At 45.7% G+C, this 24,926-nt stretch overlaps 1 protein-coding gene across 1 annotated transcript in view; it reads right to left on the bottom strand.

Annotated features, from left to right (window-relative positions):
* The window catches only part of PRICKLE2 (prickle planar cell polarity protein 2), a 261,611-nt gene extending 246,897 nt beyond the window's left edge, over positions 1–14,714 (bottom strand). The window contains exons 1-2 of the mRNA XM_082209424.1: positions 14,019–14,714; positions 13,263–13,348 (exon numbers count right to left, since the gene is read on the bottom strand). Of these exons, the coding sequence (XP_082065550.1) occupies positions 13,263–13,348; positions 14,019–14,060 (128 nt within the window). The 5' untranslated portion in view covers positions 14,061–14,714. The remainder of the gene's footprint in view (positions 1–13,262; positions 13,349–14,018) is intronic.
* Positions 14,715–24,926: the final 10,212 nt, after the last annotated feature.

Genomic DNA, 24,926 nt, shown 5'->3' with positions numbered 1-24,926 from the left:
TTTAAAAAAAGGCTATAGAAACCAAGCAACCAAGACAGGCCTCCTGCAGAACCAATCTCTGTGCCTTTAAGAATTTCCCAGTATTGGGAAACTCTAGGGAGGGGATGTAACTCAATGGAGTGCAAATCAGGCTTTGCCACCTCCTTGCAGAGTCCATTTCAAAGAGATATTGGTCACACTTTTGAAGAAGACCTCTACTGGACAGCAACAGCAGGCTAACCTCCCTTCTAACACAGAGGCAGTATTCAACATGGTTTTATTCCAGGGATCAGTTTCCTTTGGTTTTGCATTGATGGGCAAAGACATTTCATCTCTCTCAGGCATTTATTTGAGTGTTTTTCTTTCCAGCAGTTGGAGGCATATCCCCGCCCCCTCCTTCTGCTTTGGTTATCTGTGGTGGTGAGACCCATGTTAGGGAATGCAGTAGTATTTAATGCTTGAGTATTGTATCATACTGCACTTTGCTTTGAATGATTTTGCACTGTGAATTTTAGCATTATTTGTAAGCTGCTTTTCAACCCTTGTGTAAAGTGACTAGGTAATAATAATAATTCAGCAAAGCTTTCTCATTTAACAAAAAAATTGCTTAGAAAAGTGAAGCAAGGAACTATAGACTGAAGTTCCTGTGACTGATTTTTATTGTTACTTTACGAATGTACCAGGGAAAGCTACATTTCACCGAATATCAGGTATAAGGTAAAGGTAAAGGGACCCCTGACCATTAGGTCCAGTCATGACCGACTCTGGGGTTGCGCACTCATCTTGCTCTATAGGCTGAGGGAGCAGGTGTTTGTCCACAGACAGCTTCCAGATCATGTGGCCAGCATGACTAAGCCACTTCTGGCGAACCAGAGCAGCGCACGGAAACGCCGTTTACCTTCCCACTGGAGTGGTCCCTATTTATCTACTTGCACATGACGTGTTTTCGAACTGCTAGGTTGGCAGGAGATCAGGTATAGTTCTGCCCTAATATTAGATACCACATCCCAACATCCAAGTTCACAACAAACTGCACTGAGCTCAGACCGGCCCACCCATGAGGCAAGGTGAGGCGACTGCCTCAGGCAGCAAAATCCACAGGGACAGCATATCATGATATAGCTCTTAACCCTCCCACACACTTTTGGATCCTCACTCACCCCTTCTTCCCTGGCAGGGAGCAGGGTGCCAATTCATGGATTGCCTCAGGTGTCAAAATATCTTGGGCCGGTCCTGACTGAGTTGCAACTATCCATTTGGATCATAGCCTCAATATGCTTCCCCCTATTTCAGCAGCAGAGGTTAAGTGCTCGAAACAGAAGTGCATTGCATTAGCCTCCATCCAGAGGCCTCCTCTTAAGATTAAAAGCTGCTTTATAAATCAAATCCAGCAAAGCTGAGCAGACTGTTCCAAAGCATGTTACTCATGAGAGGAACGAAGTGCAAATGTGGGTGTGAAAAATTACAAAAATACTTGACGCATATGGGAGCAATAATTCAGGCAATTTTGGGTGTGTGTGTGTGTTTTCTTCCAACCAGAAACAATTGCTTCATCATTCACTGTTATTCATTCCATTGCTACTTTGAACAGACACTTTTAACACCCCCTCTCTCTTTTTGCCCTTTGAAAATCTGTGCCAGTAGTCAAAGCAAAGACCGAAAATAAACCCAGTTAGCTGGGAGTCGGAATATTCCTGAAATTCTGCAAAGAAGAATTAGCACTTAAATGCTTCAGTTATTAATTGAATGTCTAAGAAAGGGAGCATCTAAGACCCCAGCTCCTTTGTAAGGCCTGGACCACGCATAAATCTTGGTGAGAGCAATGCAGCGAGCGGCCTCCTGGAGCCACGGTGGCAGAAAGAGTAATAACCACCACAAACAATGCTCTCACGCAGATACGAGCCATGCCACTGCAAGACAGGTCGCAGAATAGTGTGCCAGAAATGGCCACACCGGTAGATCACAATGGGCAGAATAATAACTGAACGGTCTGTTCGTGCAGCACTCGGGAAGACTGAATAAGTTGGCTAATTAAAATGAGGATTTCTGCATGAATTCAAAATGGTATCTTTGCATTCCTGGATGTTGAGGTTTGAAAGTGCTAAAAAGAGCCTTGCTGGATCAGACCAATCTAATCCCAGCACCCTTTCCCCACACACAATGGCCAACCAAATGCCTATGGTAGGGCTGGGGAACTTTGGACCCACCAGATGATGCTACACTACAACCTCCACCATTTCTGTCTTCTAAATCCAGCCCACAGATGGTCTGGGAATCAGCGTGTTTTTACATGAATAGAATGTGTGCTTTTATTTAAAATGCATCTCTGGGTTATCTGTGGGGCATAGGAATTGGTTCATTTTTTCCCCTTCAAAATATAGTCCGGCCCCCCCCACAAGGTCTGAGGGGCAGTGAACCGCCCCCCTGAAAAGTTTGCTGACCCCTGGTCAAAAGAAAGTTAGCTTTCTTAAGTGCTACACAGCAATATCCAATTTTTGATTTAGGTAACTTAAATCCATTGATATTCTGATTGTAATATTTGACATTTTATGTTTTCATATTCTGCTGGAAGCCACCTGGAGTGGCAGGGGAAACCCAGCCAGATGGGCAGGGTATAAATATAATCAGTGCTTTTTTCCCTAAAAAAAATGTTTAGGGGTACTCTCATTTTCTACTCATATTGAAATACTGCCTCTCAATGAGGCCAAACTTAGATTCACAAAATGTTTAGGAGTATGCGTACTTATGCGTCTCCCAAGAAAAAAACACTGAATATAACAACAACAACAACAATTTAGTAACGATGGCTGCAATCCTAACCATGTCTATTCAAAAGCAAGTCTCATTTAATTCAATGGAGGTTACTTCTATGTAAATAGAGTTCGGATTGCAGCCTAAATTGGATGCCACGCACTGTAACCTACTAAGCGTGTTGGATTGGACCTGAGAAGACAAGGGGAAAGTTGCATGACACAATAGGAGGCACCTGGCATGTTGAATTCTTGACAGTCCAAGATGATGGAATGGCAGTGAAAGGCAGATCCCAGCGCTCCCTCCGCCAAGTGTGCAAGGACTCAGGAAACTGGAGCTCTAATGTGATTGTTTCACGTGCCAGTCAAGAGTCTTCCGCACTCTCACCCTGATATTTTAAGCTACTGCAAAAAAGGAATCATAACTATGGCAACAACATTTCTAGCCGGGAGAGTTTTAGCGGCAGCACCCTCCTCCCACACAAGAATGCAATAAAGATCCATGAGGTGCCTGCACACACATTGATCAGAAAATACCAGGCCCCAACCAGAATATTTTATGGCCCGCAACAAAAGGCAGTGGCGCATTTAACTTCAAATCATGTCCATCTGAATAGGCCATTTATTATCATCCTCAAAAGACCTCAGGATGGCAAATGCAGCTTGCCTCATTCATCTCTAGCTAGTAACCATTTGTTGCCCTTAAAGGTTTAGATATTCATCCTAATTGCATTAGGGACAGGCTGTAAATTCCCTGTCCTATTCTCTCAGCAGACCACCGCTTTTTTCCCTGGGCCTTTTTTTTGTGGAGAGAGGAGAGCATTATGCAAAAGGCACTCCTAATAGCCATTCAGCCACCCAGCTCCAATGACAGCTTTATTCAAGGCCCAAAGCTTGTTAACAAGCTGAATGGAAGGCAGATTAAGGCAAAGCAGATCTGATTAGGAAACAGCAACCTGACTCCCTAGGAGTTAGCAGGATTTCACTTGCACACACAATGCCACCTTCTGCAAGTGCCACCACAGTTACTTCTCCTCATCTGTTTAAAAGGAGGGGGGGATACAAGGACATCCCTGGGACTTTCCACAACATACGCAGATGAATATTTCAACACCGTTCAGATCTCAGCTGGTTTGCAGATGATCTTCTGTGTGGAAAATTCTCAGGTATTTAAAATAAGAACGCGCTTTGGTTAGCTATGAAATCTAAGCATCGCAAGTCAACTGCTATGGCGCGGACAGGTATTAAGATATTCTGACATATACAAATACACAGACACTAAAGGAACATCTCCAGAGATTCAAAACAAGCTCAGAGAAATTAGGGGCAATTCCAAGTGATCTTTCTTTTCTTTTCAAATTATGAATTCAGGATGCCCAACAGCAACAAATCTAACAGGAGCTTCAGCAACACCCACAATGACCACTAGCTAATGCAGACAAGAAGGAACTGAAACAGAATGTTGCAGCGAGAAGCATTACAAGTTTACGATTCCAGCTGCTGTGCTCAATCCTCTCTCCAAGCCCATTTTTGTTGCCCCAGCGTTCCATGGCTACTGAGCATGCTCAGTCCTCATTATATGCGTTCTGAGGCTCCCCCCTCCTTTTAAGTGCCACTCCCCATATTTATTTATATATGTGTGTGTGTGTGTGTATTTCTGCAAACTTTGCAGTTCCGCCAGCCTGCTTCTGTTCTTCGCTCTTGGGCCAGCTTGGTGCCATTCCAGCTACATAAGCAACGCCACACATAGCCTGAACATCAGAAAAAGGGGGCATAACGTTAGCCTGGAGGTTTGTAAAAACATTGTGAGTGTCGCAGTTCAGAGCTATTGGAAGGGCCTATCGCTCCGAAGTGGAGCATCTGCACTGAGGTACAGTCATACCTTGGTTGCCTTGGTACTCGGACGTTTTGGCTGCTGAACGTCACAAACCCGGGAGTGAATGTTCCGGTTTGCGAACGTTTTTTGGAAGCCAAACATCCGATGGGGCTTCCACGGCTTCCGGTTGAGTGCAAGAAGCTCCTGCAGCCAGGGATGTGGCTTTCAAACCGTTCCAGGAGTCGAACGGATTCCTGGAACAGATTAAGTTCAACAACCAAGGTAACACTGTAGTAGGAACTCAATAACTGGCATCTCCCCTAAAACTGTCTCAAAGCTCAGAAAGAACTCAGCCTGAGACCCCCAGAGAGCTTCTACGAGTCAAAACAAGACAGTTTTGCGAAATGGGCCATTTTTAGCACAGCGTTTGGGCTCCCTGATGGAAATATCTGAACCCCCATATTCCAAAGGGGGTCAAGAGGTGTACCTAGGGGTCAGTGAAGTCACCCAAGGGGACGCCAAAATCACGCCTCTCCACTCGTTTGGTTCCTCTGACAGTCTGGGGCACCAATACATCTCCTTGCCAAGGGAGCCAGTGTGGTGTAGTGGTTAAGAGTGGTGGGCTCGTAATGTGGTGAACCGGGTTCGCTTCCCTGCTCCTCCACATGCAGCTGCTGGGTGACCTTGGGCTAGTCACACTTCTCTGAAGTCTCTCAACCCCACTCACCTCACAGAGTGTTTGTTGTGGGGGAGGAAGGGAATGGAGAATGCTAGACGCTTTGAGACTCCTTCAGGTAGTGATAAAGCGGGATATCAAATCCAAACTCTTCAAGGGTACATGGGAGCCTGAGTATGTCTCTGAGTGGGACTGCTAAAGAAATGGTTTGGTCTGGACTTACATACCCAAGATAAGGTTACCAGATTTTTTTCAATGAATCTGGGGACACTTTTCAACTTCAATGGATTTTGTATGGGGACGGATTTGTAAATCTGGGGACTGTCCCCAGGAAATGGGGACATCTGGTAATCTTAATAAGAAGTCATTTCCCATTGTGCTCCAAAGTCAGCAGTAAGTGCCCATTTAAGAATACCATTTATGCTCAGCAAAATATCACTGAAGGGTACCCTCCACCCCACAAAGCTTAAGGCCAAGTGTTTTATGGAAGCTTTCCCAATATACATACAGTTGTACCTTGGTTTTCGAACAGCTTAGTTTTTGAACGTTTTGGGTCCCGAACGCCGCAAACCCGGTGACTGTTCCAGTTTGCGAACTATTTTTGCAAACCGAATGTCCAACAGGGCTTTCCCAATATACAGTGGTACCTCAGGTTACATACGCTTCAGGTTACAGACTCCGCTAACCCAGAAATAGTACCTCGGGTTAAGAACTTTGCTTCAGGATGAGAACAGAAATCGTGCTCTGGCGGCGCGGCAGCAGGAGGAGGCCCCATTAGCTAAAGTGGTACCTCAGGTTGAGAACAGTTTCAGGTTAAGAACGGACCTCTGGAACGAATTAAGTACTTAACCCGAGGTACCACTGTACTTCCAAGGTACGACTGTATTTTGTATTTAATCCCATTTAAGATTGTATTATGTTTCATTCTTCGGCTCTGCTGTATAATTAGAGGGCCTTGCATATTTCTGGTCCCCTCTTTCTGTCAACATCAGTATTATGACAGGAGATGGGTGGCTCCAGCTCCTCTCCCAACTTCCCTCCTCTCTACTCTATTAAAAACCAGCTTTTGGAAGGTGGTTGCCGGCACAGACACAGAGGAGGAAGGGGCAATGATGGCAGGGGCAGGGGAAAAGGAGGAGCCATCATTGATGAGGGGGTCTGATAGGCCCCCAGGGCAACTTCCTATACTATAGGAGACTATAACATGGTCTCTTCTCTCTCCTCTCTTCTCTCTCCCCCCCCCCCCCCCTTGTATGGCTAATTGCTCTAATTGAAACTGTACTTTCAGGAGAATGTTTCTGAAAGCAATTTAAGGAAAGGACAGATTGTAAAACAGGCCACATCCTGTAAATTAAAATAACGAACTAGAAGTACAGTGCAAATTAGCTCTTAAAGGGAGAGGAATGAAATCACATAAAATGAAATGTGTGTCTCCGAAGAGAACATTTGGAATTCCATTTTTCTTTTTTTCCTTTTAAGTGATGCATCCTACAGAGAAGGAAGAGAGAAAGATAGATCCAGGAATATTTTTCAATCGTCAGTCAAGACATTCTCCTCCTTTCACGAAGGACTTTTAAACATCCCCTTTGATCTTCTAGCCACAGCAATTTTTGCCCAGGTTAATAAAACGGCAGCACAGATCATGGCAAAAAAGAAATCATGGCTAATTAGGAAGCATAAGGTTCCACATAATGATAATAAATGCACAACGCTTGCATCAGCAATTGGGACAATTTGCTTTCTGAATGTATCACAGGCTTAGAACTCTAGCCTCCCCGAGGTATCTTGTAAATTCCCATCTTTGAAGCCCCAAGTCCAATTTACATTTAACAGCAAAAACTGTACAGTTAAAAGATTACGAGAAAGAAGCTTAAGAACCCCAGTGGTTAATTGATCTAGCCTTGTTTCCTTAAGCTGTACATTCCCTTGAAACCTATTGTTTTCTTTTAGCTTTATCAAGCATTTTAATGTGGCTGAAACAGGCTTGTAGCTTTTTCCTCTGTGTACAAAACCACAAAAGCCAAATTATTCGGGGCTGTTCTGAACACCAGAACAGGCTGTGAAGAACTCCCCCCCCCCAAAAAAAATAATCTTTTCAGGCAAGGTAAGTGAGCAAGATGACAAATTATAGATTAGATGCACAGAAAGTATAAAGCCATTTACACTGGAATAACTAGTCACCAATGGGGGCGCATAATCCCAACATCAGATTTCCTTTGGCACATATATTTCTAAGGGTAAACGAGAGTGTAATTGCTCAATAAATAAATAAGTAAAGAACTTGATTCTGACTAAGGCTGCCTTCTTTGGCCCAAAGGCAGCATTCAACCTTGGCCAACCCGCTAAAGTCCACATGCTGGGAGTGGCCACCCACCCACAGTCTGCCTCCCCTCCTTAGTTGATTAGAAAAATTTGCTGGGGGGGGATTCAATCAGGCCTCCAGGCCATGAGTAAGTCATCCTAAGAACATACAAGGAGCCCTGCTGGGTCAGGCAAATGACTCATCTAGTCCAGCATTCTGTTCTCACAGTGGCCAGTCAGGTGCCCATGACAGAAGTAAATAAACAGGGAATCCGCAAAGAGTGTCCCTATCTCCTCTAGCGAGCCAGCATGACCACAAAAGCAGGTCCCCATCCTCTTTACTGGGGAGAAGGGGGTGTCCCCTGCAGAGATGCTGGGCTTTGGGGTGTCCCAAAGGCCTCTGGAGCCCAGTGTAATATAGGAGATGATGTTCTGCCTCTTCCTCCTTAGAAGAGGGTCATGGTTCGTGGCAATGGCATATTTTGGCTGGTTCCCGAGGTGGGGGTGGAGGGAAGCAAGGGGGGGAAGGAATCGTATCTCAAGGGTTCACAGTGAAACTAGTTGGCTGTTGATCCAGGGACTTCAGACAATGCATAATTAACATACAAAATTCACAGAATTGTAGAGTTGCATTGCAAGAATTTTAGCTAAAGCATCCATGACAGATGACCATCCGACCTCTGCTTAAAACCCTCCAATTTAATACTGCGGGTTCAGGTGGCTTTCAAAAATGAACCAGCACATGTTCACACAGGTTAGGCACATATGTCATCTTGGATGGAAGAGATGAAGCTCAGTTGGGTGATGGCGCTTGGTATAACAAGGTCTTGGGTTGGTTCATTAATATAGTTAAAGAAAGGGTGTCTTGGAAGGTCTTCTCCTCATTTAGCCCCCCACAAGGTTAGGCTGAGAGAGACAGTGGCTGGCCCCCAAGGTCACCTGGTGAGTGGGTGGTTTGAACCTTGATCTCCTGGGGTTCGTGGTTGAGTGGGGATTTGAACCCTGGTCTGCCAGGTGCTGGTCCAACACTTTGAACCACTGCACCACACCAGCTTGTCTTCACCTGCAGAGGCAGAGACAGCCCAACAGAATTGCAGCACTGCTACGAAACGGGATGCAAATAGATCTTCTCACATCCGTGCAGCTCTGATACCTCCACACTGCATACTGGAAAAGGTCTCCTCTCTGTGGCTCTTTTTGTCCCTTTGGTCAGCTCCGTGGATGAGAACAAGTGCAACAGCTAGAAGGGACCCTGTGAGGTCTCTTAAGCCCTTCCATGTGCACAGCCTCAGCCCTGGACCATAGGAGAATTAGGTATCAGCCTGAGGTCACCCTACTGCCCATCCCCTCTCCAAATATTAGCCCTTGTGTTAACAAAACACAAATAAACATGGAAAAGTGCATAGAGCATGTCTCCTTTTGATTCATAGAGTCTTTTTCACTGTTCGTTTACATTTGGTAAGAGAGGAGAGAGAGAGACGGTGGATCACGTTCTTTCGTGCTATTGCATAGTGTTCGAGCAAGGTTTCTGTGTCAGCATCAGGTGGGTAGTTCCTTTATTTGTGTGTGTGTGTGTGTATAAATTTTTTGGCACTGCAAGAAATTAGAGGGTTGCAGAGCTTTGTTGGTTGCATTTGGTTGGCTGCAGTGTGGTTTGTTTGTAAGTGTGTGGGAGGCAGGACAACACCTTCACCCTAGTGTGGCTCCCCTTTATCACATATTATCCCTAGACACCATGAGGGGAACTTCTGAAAAGGACTATAGACTTCTTGGGTGCAGCCTGGTGGCCTGCATATGATGTTGGACTATAATGCCCAGCAGCTCCATCCATCATGGCCAGGGGTCAGGGGTGATAGGTGCTGTAGTCCAACCATGGTCTCTAGGACCATGAGAGCAATTAAGAGTTGGCATGAATAAATCTAAGGAGATTACATATATATATATATATATATATATATATATATATATATATATATAGGGCATGAACTTGGCTACCCATGGGCAGCTGTGCCATCAAATATGAGTGCAGGAATTGGAAGAAAAGCTTGGAACCATGAACTTTTTATTTTTATTTTTAAATAACATGAGTTTAAAAAAACCTGTCCTCAAGATCGTCTACCAAATAAAACGAGAAACAGGAAAAACATCTTTATCTACTTGCACTTGACGTGCTTTTGAAGATATATATATATATAATTGGGTTTTATGCTGATCCTTTCTGTGAACCACTCTGAGACCTCCGGGTATAGGGCGGTATATAAATGCAGTAAATAATAACAATGATAATAAGAAGTAAATATAAGGAGGTTGCCAGGAATCCCTCCTGCATAAGGGCATCCTGTCAGGATGGAGCCACTACAGAAAAGGCTGTGTCTCTTGGTTAACTCCCCCCCCCCCCGGTAGGTCCAGGGTAGCTTCTCTCCCTAAGATTTCTCAACAGCACTGCCAGGATAGTCAAGGCTGCAATGGCTCCTCCATCTAAGCAGGGCTTGCAGCCAGCAGTAGAAAATGTCCTGTTACAGCAAACTGCAAATGCACCCACTCAACCCACGGTGAATCATGTAATGAGACAGGCTGTACCCTGGGGTTGCAGGAGTTTCTCACCCTACGGTAAGGCGGTTGCAAGGCGTTCTTGCACAGAAACATGCAGATCTTGCAAAAAGATGCGAGGGCTGAGCTGCAAGCAGCTGTCAGAGGTGAGTCAGAGTTAAAGGACCAAAGCAGAGCCAGGAAGAAGTTATTCACACAAGAAGCCCTCCCGTCCAAAAGGGCCCAGTGGGGTGGGGAGTTGAAAATACTTCACTGATAAGATGTCCCAAGCTCTGGTTCTGATGGCTCACCACACAAGGTGCCACACAAAACCAGTGGCTCATCATGTTAAATGTTTATGTGTACAGTACTGATTTTCAAAACGGGTTTTATAAATGTAGAGTGCATGACCACCTCTCAAAGAATACAGTTAAGAGTTGGCATGAATAAATCTAAGGATATATATATATATATGGCATCAACTTGCGGATAATTGCACGATGCCTTACGGTTTTCAATAATATACTTTCTTATGCAACGTCATACAATAAAACTAAATTAAAACCAGCCAATGGCTCCTGGCTCTATAGCTCAAGTCAGTAGAGCATGAGACTCTAAAGCTAAAAGTTGTGGGTTCAAGCCCCACGTTGGGCAAAAGATTCCGGCATTACAGGGGGTTGGACCAGATGGCAATTGTGGCCCCTTCCAATTCTACAATTATATGAGTCCCTAAAATTTTTTGTACCCCAAGCAATTGTCCTGTTAGGCCTCTCCCCCCACACACACACTATGCATCTGGGTAGGAATTTTTATTTATTTATTTATTTATTTATTTATTTATAGTCCACCCCACTCTGTGTGGCTTCCAACAAAATATTAAAATACAATAGTGTGTCAAACATTAAAAAGCCTCCCTAAACAGGGCTGCCTTCAGATGTCTTCTAAAAGTCTGGTAGTTGTTTTTCTCTTTGACATCTGGTGGGAGGGTGTTCCACAGGGCGGGTGCCACTACCAAGAAGGCCCTCTACCTGGTTCCCTGTAACAAAAGCTGTTGTTGCCATCCTACAGTTCCGGGTCACAGTTAAGGAAAAGGCAGGCATGGTCAGAATCCTTAAGGTATATGACAGGGGTAGCCAACATGGTTCTCTCCAGGTGTTGGGACTTCAGCTCTCACCAGTCCTGACTATTAATGTCTCTAGTCCAAACACATCTCGGGCAGGCAGGGTTACCAGCTTGGGGAAGGCTGGTGTATTCTTATTGACCTTCATGAATTTATATGGTGCTTGATTGCCAAAGCTTACAAGTATCAAAACCAATTGCAAAACAATGTAAAAGCATGTAAATAAAAATGCCCAATCAAACCATTTCATTGAAACATTAAAATAAGCATCCACGTTATTTAAAAATACAGTAAAGCAAGCACATTCGAACAGCGCAACAGTGAAGCACTCTCAGCGCATCCAGAAAGTCTGTAGCAGAGTCCAGAACTGCACTGGTGCTTTGAGAGGACCACTGCTTTTCCCAGCAGACGAAGAGAAAAGAAAGCTCACCTGACAACTGTAGCCACAGCAGTTTTAGGAATTCACTTTCCTCTCAAGTGGCCACAGAGGGGTTCACACGTTGTATTCAGCAGGTGACCAGCCTCTGTACACAATAACTGAGCTGTATAAATCAACAAGTGTACCCTCCTCCCAGAAGCAGATTTAGGGGAGTGTGAATTGATGCTTTTGAATTATGGTGCTGGAGGAGATCAAACCAAGGGAAATCAGCCCTGAGTGCTCACTGGAAGGACAGATCGTGAAGCTGAGGCTCCAATACTTTGGCCACCTCATGAGAAGAGAAGACTCCCTGGAAGAGACCCTGATATTGAGAAAGATGGAGGGCACAAGGAGAAGGGGACGACAGAGGACGAGATGCTTGGACAGTGTTCTCGAAGCTACTAACATGAGTTTGACCAAACTGCGGGAGGCAGTGGAACACAGGAGTGCCTGGCGTGCTCTGGTCCATGGGGTCACAAAGAGTCGGACACAACTAAACGACAACAACAACCAGTTCAGTCACACTGGGCACAGAGCCTTGCGGGTGTCACAAGGGGCACCACAACTATGATGCAGAATGGAAGGGAGAGAGGCAGGGGGGTGAATTTTAGCGTAGCACGTGGCGCCGCTGTAATTTGAGACCCCAAAGGTCTGCCACTGCTTCTCCACACTTCTACATGCATAGAGACAGCTTCCATCTGTGTGAATTCTTTCTGTAACAGTTCCATTGCCCTCTTCAGCACTCATTTTATTTTTACTGGCTGATTTTGCTTGTTTATCCCTCCTCTCCTCCAAGGAGCTCAAGGTAGCATCCATGGCTCTCCCCACTCTCCATATTGTCCTCACAACAACCCTGTGAGGTCGGTTAGGCTGAGAGATGGGGACTGGTCTCCAAGGTCAGTGAGTTTCATGGCTGAGTGGAGATCTGAACCCTAGTCTCCCAAGTCCTAGTTCAGCACCCTAACCACTACACCACACTATCGCTAAGAAGACAATACATCACTAATGCAAGGAAGTTTTTTTTTTTGTTAATGGTTAAGTCAGGTAACCATCTTCAGACTGCGACAAAATATAGACCTCAAGGCTTCAACAGCCTACCAATTATTCGGTAACAAATGCAATTCTCAACCTCTGCTTTGTGGAGCATCTAGCTTGAAGACGACTTCCGGAAAATTCAAAAGACTGCACAATCTTTAGTGACATTTTGGTCAGTATTGCCCGACTGTGGATTTCGGAGTTGTTGCTTTTCTTAAAATCAGATGCATCTGTTAGTACCTCAAAACCTACAAACGAAGGGCAGGTCCTGCTCACAAATGAAGCACGCAGAGAAATGTCACTCAATGTTGTTCGTCAAAACTGAAGCAGCAGGAGTAATAATTATGGAACTTTGTGGTGAGACCTGGGGCAGATAATGCCACAGAGAATGATTGCAGGAAAGGATGATCACAAGCCGGAAAGAAGTCTTGAGCAAACCCAACAGAACAGCACACCGATATGACAGGGAGGAATCAACAACACCAACCACCAAGTTTTATTATACGTCCAGAGATCACATTCTAAGCACACAAACACACACAGGGTGATAGGCTTTCCAGCGAGCTTGCACTCTGCCTCTCATTGTTTTCACAACTCCTTGGGGACTCTGTGTGTGTGTGAAACGTTTGTCTCCTTACCTCCATTTATGAAGTGCGAAGCCCGGACACTGGTCACCGCAGTTGTTGCAAGGCCGCTCTCGTTCCAGCTCACCCAAGGCGGTCAACTTCATTGAAGAAAAAGAAGGAATCCCATGAATACAGACAACATGCTCTCTGTCTCCTTCTCCCACCTCCCTGGCATGAATGGGGGGGGGGGGGGAACAGCCCCAACCTTGTTAAAGACGCACCAGCTGATTGCTCGCCCATTGATAAAATGAGGAGAAATGAGGAGTAGATCTGTTTGCAAACATTTTTTTTTTTAAATTATCTAAAGACAAATTTAATAAATCGCTCCATCGGGAAACGGCATCTCCCTCCACGGAAGAGTAGCGCTGGGTGGTGGAAGGAGATGATTAGCATCTGAAAAGGTCCAGCTGGTGGGAAACTGACCCGGTTCTCCCCGCGCCTTGGACAAAGGGAGCAGCAAGTCAAGGCGCTGTGACCTAGCCCTGGCTGGGGCTTTGCCTTTGGAAGCGGGTGGGCGCCACAGTGGGGCGGGGGGTCCCGGACCAACCTGTTCAAAGGGTGGAGGGGCTGGAGAGGAGGTGCCCAGTGAGGCGCGATGCCCTGGCCAGGGCGCACGAGGGGGGGGTCTCTCTCTCGCTTGCCAGGGTGGGCTCGCTCTCCGGGACACGTTTCTTTCCCCCCGCCCAGACCACGACATCATCTTAGACCCGCGGCAGATTCCTACCCCCCCCCCGGGTCTCCCAGACCACGCGATCGTCGCGGACTCACCGATCGGCTGGAGAGGCGCTTCCGCGCGCTCCGGCTGAACATGGCAGCGGCGAGAAGGGGGCTGCCCGGCCGGCCCGGGCGCGCTTCGGCTTGGCTAGGGTGGCCGCGCGCGCTGCGCACAGGGCGAGCCGAGGCTGCTGCGCCTTCCGAGCGAGGGGCCGCGGCGCAGCTGCTGGCGCTCCGCTTTTGCTTCCTCGCCCCCCCCCCGGCAGGCTGTCCCCTCCCCTCGCAGCCCTGCCTGCCTGCCTCCCACTCGGCCCCCGGCTGCTTCCCCTCACGTGTCTCGGGCGCCCTTCGGGGCCGGGCGTGCCGTCACCGCCGCCTGCTCCTCAATGCGCTCTAGCGCCTTGGTGCTTCCCTGCGCGTCCTGCCGCCTTCCTGCTCCTCCTCCTCCTCCTCTGGCATCTCCTTAGGGGGCCACCACCACCTCGCCTGCGTTGCGCTTTAGCGCGTTCCTGCGCTCTGGCTAGTTGGCACCTGGCGCCTCCAGTGTCCCCCCTCCTCCCTTATGGCTTCGCTTTCTCCAGGCGCCACTTTCACTCACTTGCGGGTTGCGCGCACGCGGCCCACGTGGGATTGGGGGGGTGGGGGTCGCCCACCTGCCCTGCAACTCTCGCTCCCACCTTGACTCTGCTCCCGCCGCCGCCGCCGGCTAGGGAAGCCGGGTTTGCGCACGGCGTTGGTAGCCGCACGCACCATCCGTCTCTGTCCGGTATCGGTCCTGCACCGTCTTAGGAAATAATGTATTTTTATGTGTCCAAAGCCAGCTTCGATCCGGTTTGAGGGTGGGGGCGTGAGAGAGGCCAGAGAAGGGGATAGATGTGCTGTACGCAGGTAATGCTTCAATAGACAGTAAGGCCCGTTCAGTCTGTAGGAATACATTGATTTATTCACAAATAAGAGTCAACTGCCAATTCATCGAATAACAGTAATGGCCGCATGCAATAAAGTCACAAAAACACCATAAAATTATGGCGTCATAAAATGCAGGTCGTGCATCTGCAGAAAGCATTACCTGTCTTCGCTTTCTCCGAAGGTTCCCAACTGCATTAGGCAGTACAGTGCATTATAGTACTACCATTATAGTACATTGCATCTATATGGTACTACCATTATAGTACTTTGCACCAGGCAGCCATGGGTAGAGGGAGCTGGCGCATGCAGGATTGCTTGGGACTGGTTTGTAGGGTCAATTCTGCCACTTTTGCCCCAAGTAATCAGCCAGACTGAGAAATGCCATCTCCAGGGGTGGGGAACCTTTGTCCTTCTAGTTGTTGCTGAACTACATATCCCACCCTACCCCCCCCCCCAGCCAGCACTGCCAATAGTCAAGACTGATGGGAGTTGGAGTCCAGCGACATCTGGAGGGTAAAAATTTCCCCACCCCTGGGCTACAGAATGTCTGGTATGGGCTGGGATCTCCGTGGCTGCAGCATCTTCTCAGGAATAACCTTGGTGATTGTGGTCACTGAATAACAATTATTATTATTATTACCATTATTATTTATTAAATTTCCAGGCCACCCTTCATGTGAAGTGCACAGGGCTGTCTACAATATAAAACACACGCACAAAAAGGCATCCCATAATAACAAACAAAAACAACACCTCTCCTTAGTGCCCATAGATTGCTTAATTGGCCTATGAGAAAAGGAATGATAATGATACATGATAAGCCTCCTTGGGGAGAGCCACCACAGGAAAGGCACATTTTCGTGTTGCTACCCTCAAGACCTATTGTGGAGGAGGCACATGAAGAAGGCCTCACATGGCAATCACAGGGTCCGGGTCAGTTCGTATGGGGAGGAGCAGACAATCACCTTCCCAGATTTTGCGGGAAAGAGACAGTGAATCTATTTGGGAGGATCCTAGTTCATAGGAGAGATCTGTAGCTCTGTGTTCAGTGGGAGAAAGACTAAGGACTGCATCTTCAACCCCTTCCCACCAAAGGCAAATTGTGTGCATGAAAAGAGGGGGCTGCACTTTTCCACCACCTTGTCTGAATCTAAACTTCTGTGCAATTTAGAATGTTTGTTAGCATTCCGTAATACCTCCAGAGACAAATTAGTGGCCACGGAAACTTCATTCCTATGTACCAAATCCTGAGCTCTTAGAACTAGAGAGACTTGAAAGGCTACACAGACTACATCTCTTTACTTCCTTTTGCTAAGTTTATCTCTATTTAGGACATTGCCGGATTTACGTATAAACTAAATAAGCTATAGCTTAGGGCCCCACTCTCTTGGGGGCCCCAAAAAAAATTAAAAGGAAAAAAACCTGGATGTACATTTCCAAAATTTATGATAAAAAACAAATAAAATAAAACCTACATACAGCAACAGTGTTTTGTTTTATGTTGTGTAGGCTCCTATTTGTTATGTGCAAATGGCTTTAGATACCTGTTAGGTCCATAAATTACCATATAGCATATAATACGAGGAAAACAGCAACAATTTGTTGTTGACAAAGGACAGCTGGACATATAAAGGGCCCCATTACCTTCAGTAGCTTAGGGCCTCATCAAAAGTAAATCGGGCCCTGATTTAGGGTGAAATGGCAGACCCCTTTCCACTTCCAGCCATCTTCTTCGCTTTTGTTTGAAGCTTCCATCTCCCAGAAAATGTAGTAAGTGCCTTAGATGTTTTTGTTCACAGCTGGCATTGACTCTGAAGGAAATTTAAGAGAGTGGTAGTCATGATGGACGCGGGTGGCGCTGTGGTCTAAACCACTGAGCCTAGGGCTTGCCGATCGGAAGGTCGGTGGTTTAAAACCCCGCGAAGGGCTGAGTTCCCATTTCTCGGTCCCAGCTCCTGCCATCCTAGCAGTTCGAAAGCACATCAAAGTGCAAGTAGATAAATAGGTACTGCTCCGGCGGGAAGGTAAATGGCGTTTCTGTGCGCTGCTTTGGTTTCGCCAGAAGCGGCTTAGTCGTACCGGCCACATGACCTGGAAAACCTGTCTGTGGACAAACGTTGGCTCCCTCGGCCAGTAAAGTGAGATGAGCGCTGCAACCCTAGGGTCAGGAATTGCACCCTCGCAGGACGGATTCAGGCAGCCGTGCTTTCCCTCAGGCATAATTATGGAAATATATTCCAAATGTTAGAGGTGAAGTGGAATTAGGAGCGAAACTTGACAGCTGTACCCCATACTGTGGACAAGTTCCAAAATCTTGCTTGCCCGTTTATGATAGTCATGGAGTCCAGTTGTGCATGTTGGACTCTTTCAAACAACTTTGACCTACTCCATTCCTGCTTGTCACCGGAGGTGCTTGACTCTCTTACAGTGGAAGTTTTTAAGCAGATGTTGGATGGCTTCTGCAAGGAATTCTTCAGCTGTGATTCTGCATTGCAGGGGATGGACTGGATGACAGGGGTCTCTTCCAGCTCTACAATTCTATGGCTCTAGGATTGCTGTGTGCCACGCATAACAATCTGTATGTATCTCCGACACAAGTTACAGGGTAAAGTAATCCACACTGAGCCTTAAAGCTCACTGGGAGAACTCGGGCCAGTACTATCTTTCAGCCTAACCTACCACACAGGGTTGTTGTGAGTATAAAATATTTTCTCAAATTTATACCCCCCCTTCCTCTAAAAATAGGTGAGGAGAGAACCATGGAGGGACATAACAAATCTAACCAAATGTAACAGACCAAAAAAAAAAAAAACCCTGTTCGTTCTCCCGGGTGTTTCAGTGGTTTCTGAGACCATCAACCATCGTTTCCTTCCGGACTAATTACCGTATTTTTCGCTCTATAAGACGCACCAGACCACAAGACGCACCTAGTTTTTGGAGGAGGAAAACAAGAAAAAAAATATTCTGAATCTCAGAAGCCAGAACAGCAAGAGGGATCGCTGTGCAGTGAAAGCAGCAATCCCTCTTGCTGTTCTGGCTTCTGGGATAGCTGCGCAGCCTGCATTCACCCCATAAGACACACACACATTTCCCCTTACTTTTAAGGAGGGAAAAGGTGAGTCTTATAGAGCAAAAAATACGGTATGTGATGGGAACTGGAAGCACAGAGTTCAAGTGTTGAGGCGCCTTTCTCACTGATCAGTTCCAGAAGTGGTGTTGGGAGAGCTTTTTGCAGTGTTCAAACCTTCTTTTAGTGACTCTTGGTACTTAAAGGGCTTTTAAATGTATCTTGATCAGCGATCCTCTCACTCCCCCTGCCCACTTGAAAATTGCTGAGTGCCCTGGCCGACCGTGTAAGGATTTTTCTGCCTGCTGTACTAATTGTAATGCACCGTGGTAGCTGCTGTATGGTTTTTAATTATGTTTGTATTGCCGCTTTTATTCCTTATATTGCATTACAATTTGCTTTCCATAGAATTCAGACGGTCATACAACAGAAAACAACACAGGAAATAAAAGGAGCAATAAAAATACAGTTAAAAATCAATATGAATATTTTAATGTGGGCATGCTGTGGACCACCTGAATGTATTTTGTGGGGTGCCGTTGCTGCTGGAAAATGCTGCTGCTTAAAAAGATGAACAAGGGGGAACTATCTTTAGAAAGAATTTTTTAAAGAAAATGTTTCTAATCAGACGTCACACTGAAGCATTGTTTAGTGCTATGTGAATGAAGCTTGGGATCATTCACCAGCAGTGCAGTTAGATAATTTGAGACTGTTATGGTAGAAGCTGCTCTTTAGATGATATTTTTTTCTCACTTTTTTCAGAATGTGGTGAACCATGTCTGCTGCAGTTGGGGGGCTCCCTCCTGATCATTCTGATGAGTCAAACCCAGCACTTCTGCCCCTAAATCTTTTCCTGGTAGTGCCATCATCGTGCTATCATCACCCCACTTTCCCCCCTCAGGTGCAGTCATGAAGTGAAGCTTGGAACCACCAATTCCGCTTTCAGATAACCGCAGTTTGTTACCTGAAGGAGCGTCTCCACCCCCATCATTCTGCCTGGACACTGAGGTCCAGCGCCAAGGGCCTTCTGGTGGTTCCCTCACTGTGAGAAGTGAGGTTTTAGGGAACCAGGCAGAGGGCCTTTTCGGTAGTGGCACCCACCTTGTGGAACGCCCTCCCATCAAATGTCATGGAAATAAACTATCTGACCTTTAGAAGATATCTGAAGGCAGCCTTGTTTAGGGAAGTTTTTAGTGTTTGATGTTTTAGTGTGTTTTTACTATTCTCCTGGGAGCTGCCCAGAGTCAGTGGAGGAGCTTCATGCTCCGGCAATGGGGGGCAGAGAGCAGGCGGGGGCAGGGCTGGCGTGCATCCTGGGAGCGTGCCGCACTGCCCTATGGCGAAACTTTTCATTCCTTTCTGAGCAACCTTTTGGGTGGTGATATGTTAGTGATGTGGAGAAGGAACTGGCAAACCACGCCAGTATTTTGCCAAGAAAACTCCATGGATATAAAAAAGGAGAAGTGAGAGCTTCCAAGGCATGCTCTGGCTCATGGGGTCATGGAGAGTCGAACACGACTAAGGCGACTAAACAAAAATGTTAGTGATAGGCACGTCCAAAGGCAAAGGTGGGCAAAGCAATGGATGTAAATGTACCGTACAATAGCCTAGGTTCTGCACACATTCACACAACCCTTTACATCCAGGCAAGCAAGAAGCACGATCAGAATCCAAGGACGTACTCCAAACAGGTAAACAGACCCAAGGAAGGTGTGAAGCCAGGCCAATGAGGGGGTGTGGCCTGGGAAGAGAGGGTGTGGCCTGAGGCAAGTCTTGAGGGCCAGACAGAGGGGTGTGGCAGGCCGTGTTGGTCTCCTGAGGTTGCTCACCCCTCATTTAAACAAGGAATTATGGCATCCTAGGAATGAAGAGTGGGAGGACAAATGCTTGTAGCAACAACAAAAACTCATACTGTATATAAAGACATGATTTTCCTCCAGCTATTAATTCCTCCCATATGGCTGTCTTCGGAATGTGAATATTTTCTTAAGCGTGTCCACAATGGAGAGCACGCTTCCTTTCGGCTGCTGCCGTAGCCTTACGATTCTCATTATTTTACGGAACTAATAACTTGGAAGCAGCCATAAGAGGAAGGCAACTTTCAAGAGGGCTTCTGTATTAGTCCCTCACGGCCAGACGCTCAGGTGCTCAGTTGCTCTCTCCACACGTAATTATAGTGGTTGTTCTGTTTTAATAGATCTTATATGGGGGCAATTATACTGTGCTTGGCAATTCTACAGCGCTGTTGCAGAGAGATGCAGACCTGAAAGATGCCAATGAACCAAAGATGGAAAAATATGTGCAGAAGGATTCAATGTGCCAACGCAGTGGTTCTCAAAGGGTGCTGCACGCCACACCTTTGTGGCAGGAGAGGGTGGCAAGTGTGGCAGGAAGACTGAAGAACTTCCTGACAGTAAGAGCTGTTCGACAGTGGAATTTGCTGCCAAGGAGTGTGGTGGAGTCTCCTTCTTTGGAGGTCTTTAAGCAGAGGCTTGACAATCATATGTCAGGAGTGCTCTGATGGTGTTTCCTGCTTGGCAGGGGGTTGGACTCGATGGCCCTTGTGGTCTCTTCCAACTCTACGATTCTATGATTCTATTCTATGATTCTATGATTCAAACATTTCAACATTTCAGTGTGGTATGGATATGCAGCCAGAAACAGTATCCACACCTCTCTTCAAGAGTGATGCAGCAAGAAAACTGCTAGTATGTTTGCAAAGAGAAACAGGGCGTCTTATAAAACAAGGTTGGCCTTGACAGTGCCTGGGATCCTTTTCTAGAATGGCTTTTAAAATTTTTATTTCTGCTTTTTAGGTTTATACATTTCACTAATTTTACAATCATTTTAACATTTCAAAACTTGAATTCCTTCCCCCTCTTTCTGCGCTTCCTTAAATTTATTTTTAATACCTTCTGCATATACAAATGAACTTAATTTGCTCATTTATTCATCTACTTTAAATATACACTCTTATAAACCTGCGGCTTATTACAATAATCCTGCCAATGTTCTTAATTGTTCTTATCTGTAAACATTCAATAAACCATTTCCATTCTTTTATAAAAAGTTTGTTATCTTGATTTCTTATTCTTCCAGTAAATTTTGCCGTTTCTGCAAATTCCATAAGTTTTTGTATCCATTCTTCCTTTGATGGAACTTCTGCTTCTATCCATTTTGGGGCGAGTAACATTCTTGCCACTGTAGTTGCATACATGAATAAGTTTCTATACCGTTTCACTAGTTCTGTTCCTATAATTCCCAAAAGAAAAGCTTCTGTGGTTTTTTTAAAACAAACGTTATTTTAAACATCCTTTTCGATTCATTACATATCATTTCCCAGTAAGCTTTAACCTTAATACAAGACCACCACAAAAGATAAAAAGAACCTTCTTTCTCTTTACATTTCCAACATTTCTTTGATTTAGATTTATACATTTTTGTCAATTTACTCTGAGTTAGATGCCATCAATATATCATTTTCACAAATTTTTCTGCTTGGGGTCCCTTCCGACTCTACTATGAGTCTATGCGCACCAGCTCTTCTTCTACAGTTGCCCATGACATCCTGTAGTGAACAGGGATTTTCAACTCTGACAAATATGAACGATCAGAAAAGAGAAAGGCTTCCTTGTGTTATTGAAGAGAGTTGGACTGTCTCAAATGAGACCCGCTGTAAATGAGATTGCGTGGCAAAAGCAAGCTCATGCCTCTCATTGAGTTTGTGTATATGCTTAAGGTACATATGTACAAGGCTGGTTTATATTATATTTTGGGAATGATTTATGTTCTTATGTAGCTGCCTTGTTTTTCTACTTTCTGGATGTCCCGTGAGTAGTTTGCATTCTATGTCATGAATCAAGCAATGTTGGAGCTGCTTCTTTTTGTTTTCCAACATATTTCTTGTCAATAAAAGATTCAGTGTGTTTTGGGCAAATTTTATTCTGAAAGTGTGGCGCAGAGAAAAAGGTTTGAGAACTACTGGGCTAAAATGAACAGCTAAAACAGGAATGGACAGCTCACAATGTAGAGTCACATAGAATTGTAGAGCTAAAAGGGAACTCAAGGGCCATCTATTCCAACCCCCTGAAACGCAGGAAACTTTTGGCCACATGGGGTTCAAACCCACAGCCCTGAGATTAAGAGTCTCATGCTCTATGTGGCATGCAATGCAATGGACTTGCTTGGGGTTCTTTGTGTTGGAACATTCTCAAAGAATGAGAAGCTGGCAGGTCACTTCCTACCATCAGAGGACAACTGGTAACTCACTACAGCAGCCTGGGTCAACCTGGTGATCTTCAGATGGCTTAGACTACAACACCCATCAGCGCCAGCCAGCCCCAATGGGAGTTGTAGTGTAAGCCAGGGGTCAGCAAACTTTTTCAGCAGGGGGCCAGTCCACTGTCCCTCAGACCTTGTTGGGGGCTGGACTAGATTGTTTTTGGGCGGTGGATGAATGAATTCCTATGCCCCACAAATAACCCAGAGATGCATTTTAAATAAAAGCACACATTCTACTCATGTAAAAACACCAGGCAGGCCCCGCAAATAACTCAGAGATGCATTTTAAATAAAAGGACACCTTCTACTCAAGTAAAAACATGCTGATTTCTGGACTGTCCGCGGGCCAGATTGAGAAGGTGATTGGGCCAGATCCGGCCCCTGGGCTTTTGTTTGCCTACCCATGGTCTAGTACCAGGTTGACAAAGCTTGTATTAACAGCAATAGTCCAAGTTACTGATTTCTTAATAACTGGCTAAACTGAAGATGCTGACTGTGACCCATAAACTTCCTGTGCTTTTAATATCTGCATGAAAAAGCTGGGAAAAGTGATCAGGACGTTTGCGCTGCTGTGCCACGGGGCTTTTGCTACTTTAAGGACATTTCCTCCCTTTTTGAGGCTTTTGTTTTTTGGGGAATAAAAAAAATATACTTCTGCAAATCTCAAGATCTCCCCTCAAAGCCAGTCACTCTCTTACTCATAGGGTGGCACTTCTTTCATTACACAAGCAATTGGAGTGCACAGCCAAAGCATCAGAAATAGACTGATATGTTTTGATATTTAACAATCCGTATTATACCTCTCTGCCCACTGCCTTGCAGGACATCTTTGGAAGAAGAAAAGGCTAAGGAGGAAACCCTACACAAATTTGGAGTGGAGTCCCTAAGGCGGTTGGGTAGTGCCTTCTACACCTCCAGTGTGGTGTAGTGGTTAAGAGCGGTAGTCTCGTAATCTGGGGAACCGGGTTCGCGTCTCCACTCCTCCACATGCAGCTGCTGGGTGACCTTGGGCTAGTCATACTTCTCTGAAGTCTCTCAGCCTCACTCACCTCACAGAGTGTTTGTTGTGGGGGAGGAAGGGAAAGGAGAATGTAGCCGCTTTGAGACTCCTTAAAGGGAGTGAAAGGCGGGATATCAAATCCAAACTACTACTACTACTACTACTACTCTTCTTCTTCTTCTTCTTCTTCTTCTTCTTCTTCTTCTTCTTCTTCTTCTTCTTCCAGCAATTCCTGCAGCCAAGCTCATGCCAAACAACTTGTTCTGCTTTCCTTTGGACCACATGACCAAGGCTGAGAGGCGGGTCCTGTCGTCTGGGCAGCCAGGACCTCCATACACACTGCCAAGGCTTGCACCTTGGGGAGAAGCCACACTCCATTGTCTCTGGAGACAGACGGATGCCAACAATTATACCTCTCTGTAACATTTATGGTGCTGTAGCTCACCTGTCCTAATACACACCTAAACAAGCAACAAACAATGCAATCCTGATCAGGTTTAATCAGAAGCAAATTCCATTGTGTTCAGCGAAACTTACTCCCTGAGTAATGAGGATTGCAGCAGCCTCATCTACTCAGCGTGAGCTCTGGGATCTGGGAGGAAGCGAAAGAAATGCAAGTCGTCTCTTAGGACAGACTTTTATGAAAAATACGGTGGGGAAATCTGGGTAGCGGAATATGAAGATGAGGCAATATAGTTTTATTGTTTCCTCTTTAAACAGTTTTCTTTCTCATTCGGGTTGTTAATGGTGTGGCGGCTTCGAAAAATTCTGACAGAATTAATGGCTTCTGAATGATTTCCCAGTATCCATTCTTGTTTCAGATTCTTGATGATAACTTGTTCCAAAATGTAACTGATAAAGGGTGTATTCAGAGGCAAGCTCTTTTGTGGGACTTTTGCAGAATGTCCCCCCCCCCTCCTTCCCAGATTTTAGTGATGTATTCACAGCATGTGTTAAGAAGCTGGTTTTTCCGTTTAAATATCCCACAAAAAGTGTGGTTTTATGCATTTTCACTCATAGGTGTGGCCCCAGGATGATTATTACTACTGTTATTATTATGCTCCTGCAGCCAAACGTCTTGCTCTGCTTTCCTTTGGACCACATCGGCGAGGCTGAGAGGGGGGTCTTGTCGCCTAGGACCTCCAGACACACTGCCCTGGCTTGTGCCCCGGGGAAGGTCACTTCAGTTCTGCTAACACAGCAGTTTGACTTCACCCCCAGAGGGGCACTCCATTGTCTCTCGAGACAGACGGATGCCAACCGCAACCACAATTATTATTATTATTATTATTATGAGTCATGGAATCATGGAAGGGACCCCAAGTATCATCTGGCTCAGCCACCTGCAATGCAGGAATAACAACTAAAGCATCTCTGACAGGTGACAGCAGCAGCTTTTGATGCAACCCAGTGAACCATGTTCAAGTACCACACGGTCTGAGTTACTAAAAAAACTAGAAGCAGTGCTTGAAGAAAGCTGGGAGGAAAGAGGAGTAACTCACTGAATATAATTTCTGCAACAACAACAACAACAACAACAACAACAACAACAACAATAATAATAATATATTATTATTTATACCTCGCCCATCTGGCTGAGTTTCCCCAGCCACTCTAGGCGGCTCCCAACAGAACACTAAAAACAGAATAAAACTTCAAACATTAAAAACTTCCCTAAACAGGGCTGCCTTCAGATGTCTTCTAA

This window comes from Podarcis vaucheri (assembly GCF_965113315.1).
Source record: "Podarcis vaucheri genome assembly, chromosome: 2".
Classification (NCBI taxonomy): domain Eukaryota; kingdom Metazoa; phylum Chordata; class Lepidosauria; order Squamata; family Lacertidae; genus Podarcis; species Podarcis vaucheri.
This window is presented reverse-complemented; position numbering and strand designations above follow the sequence as displayed.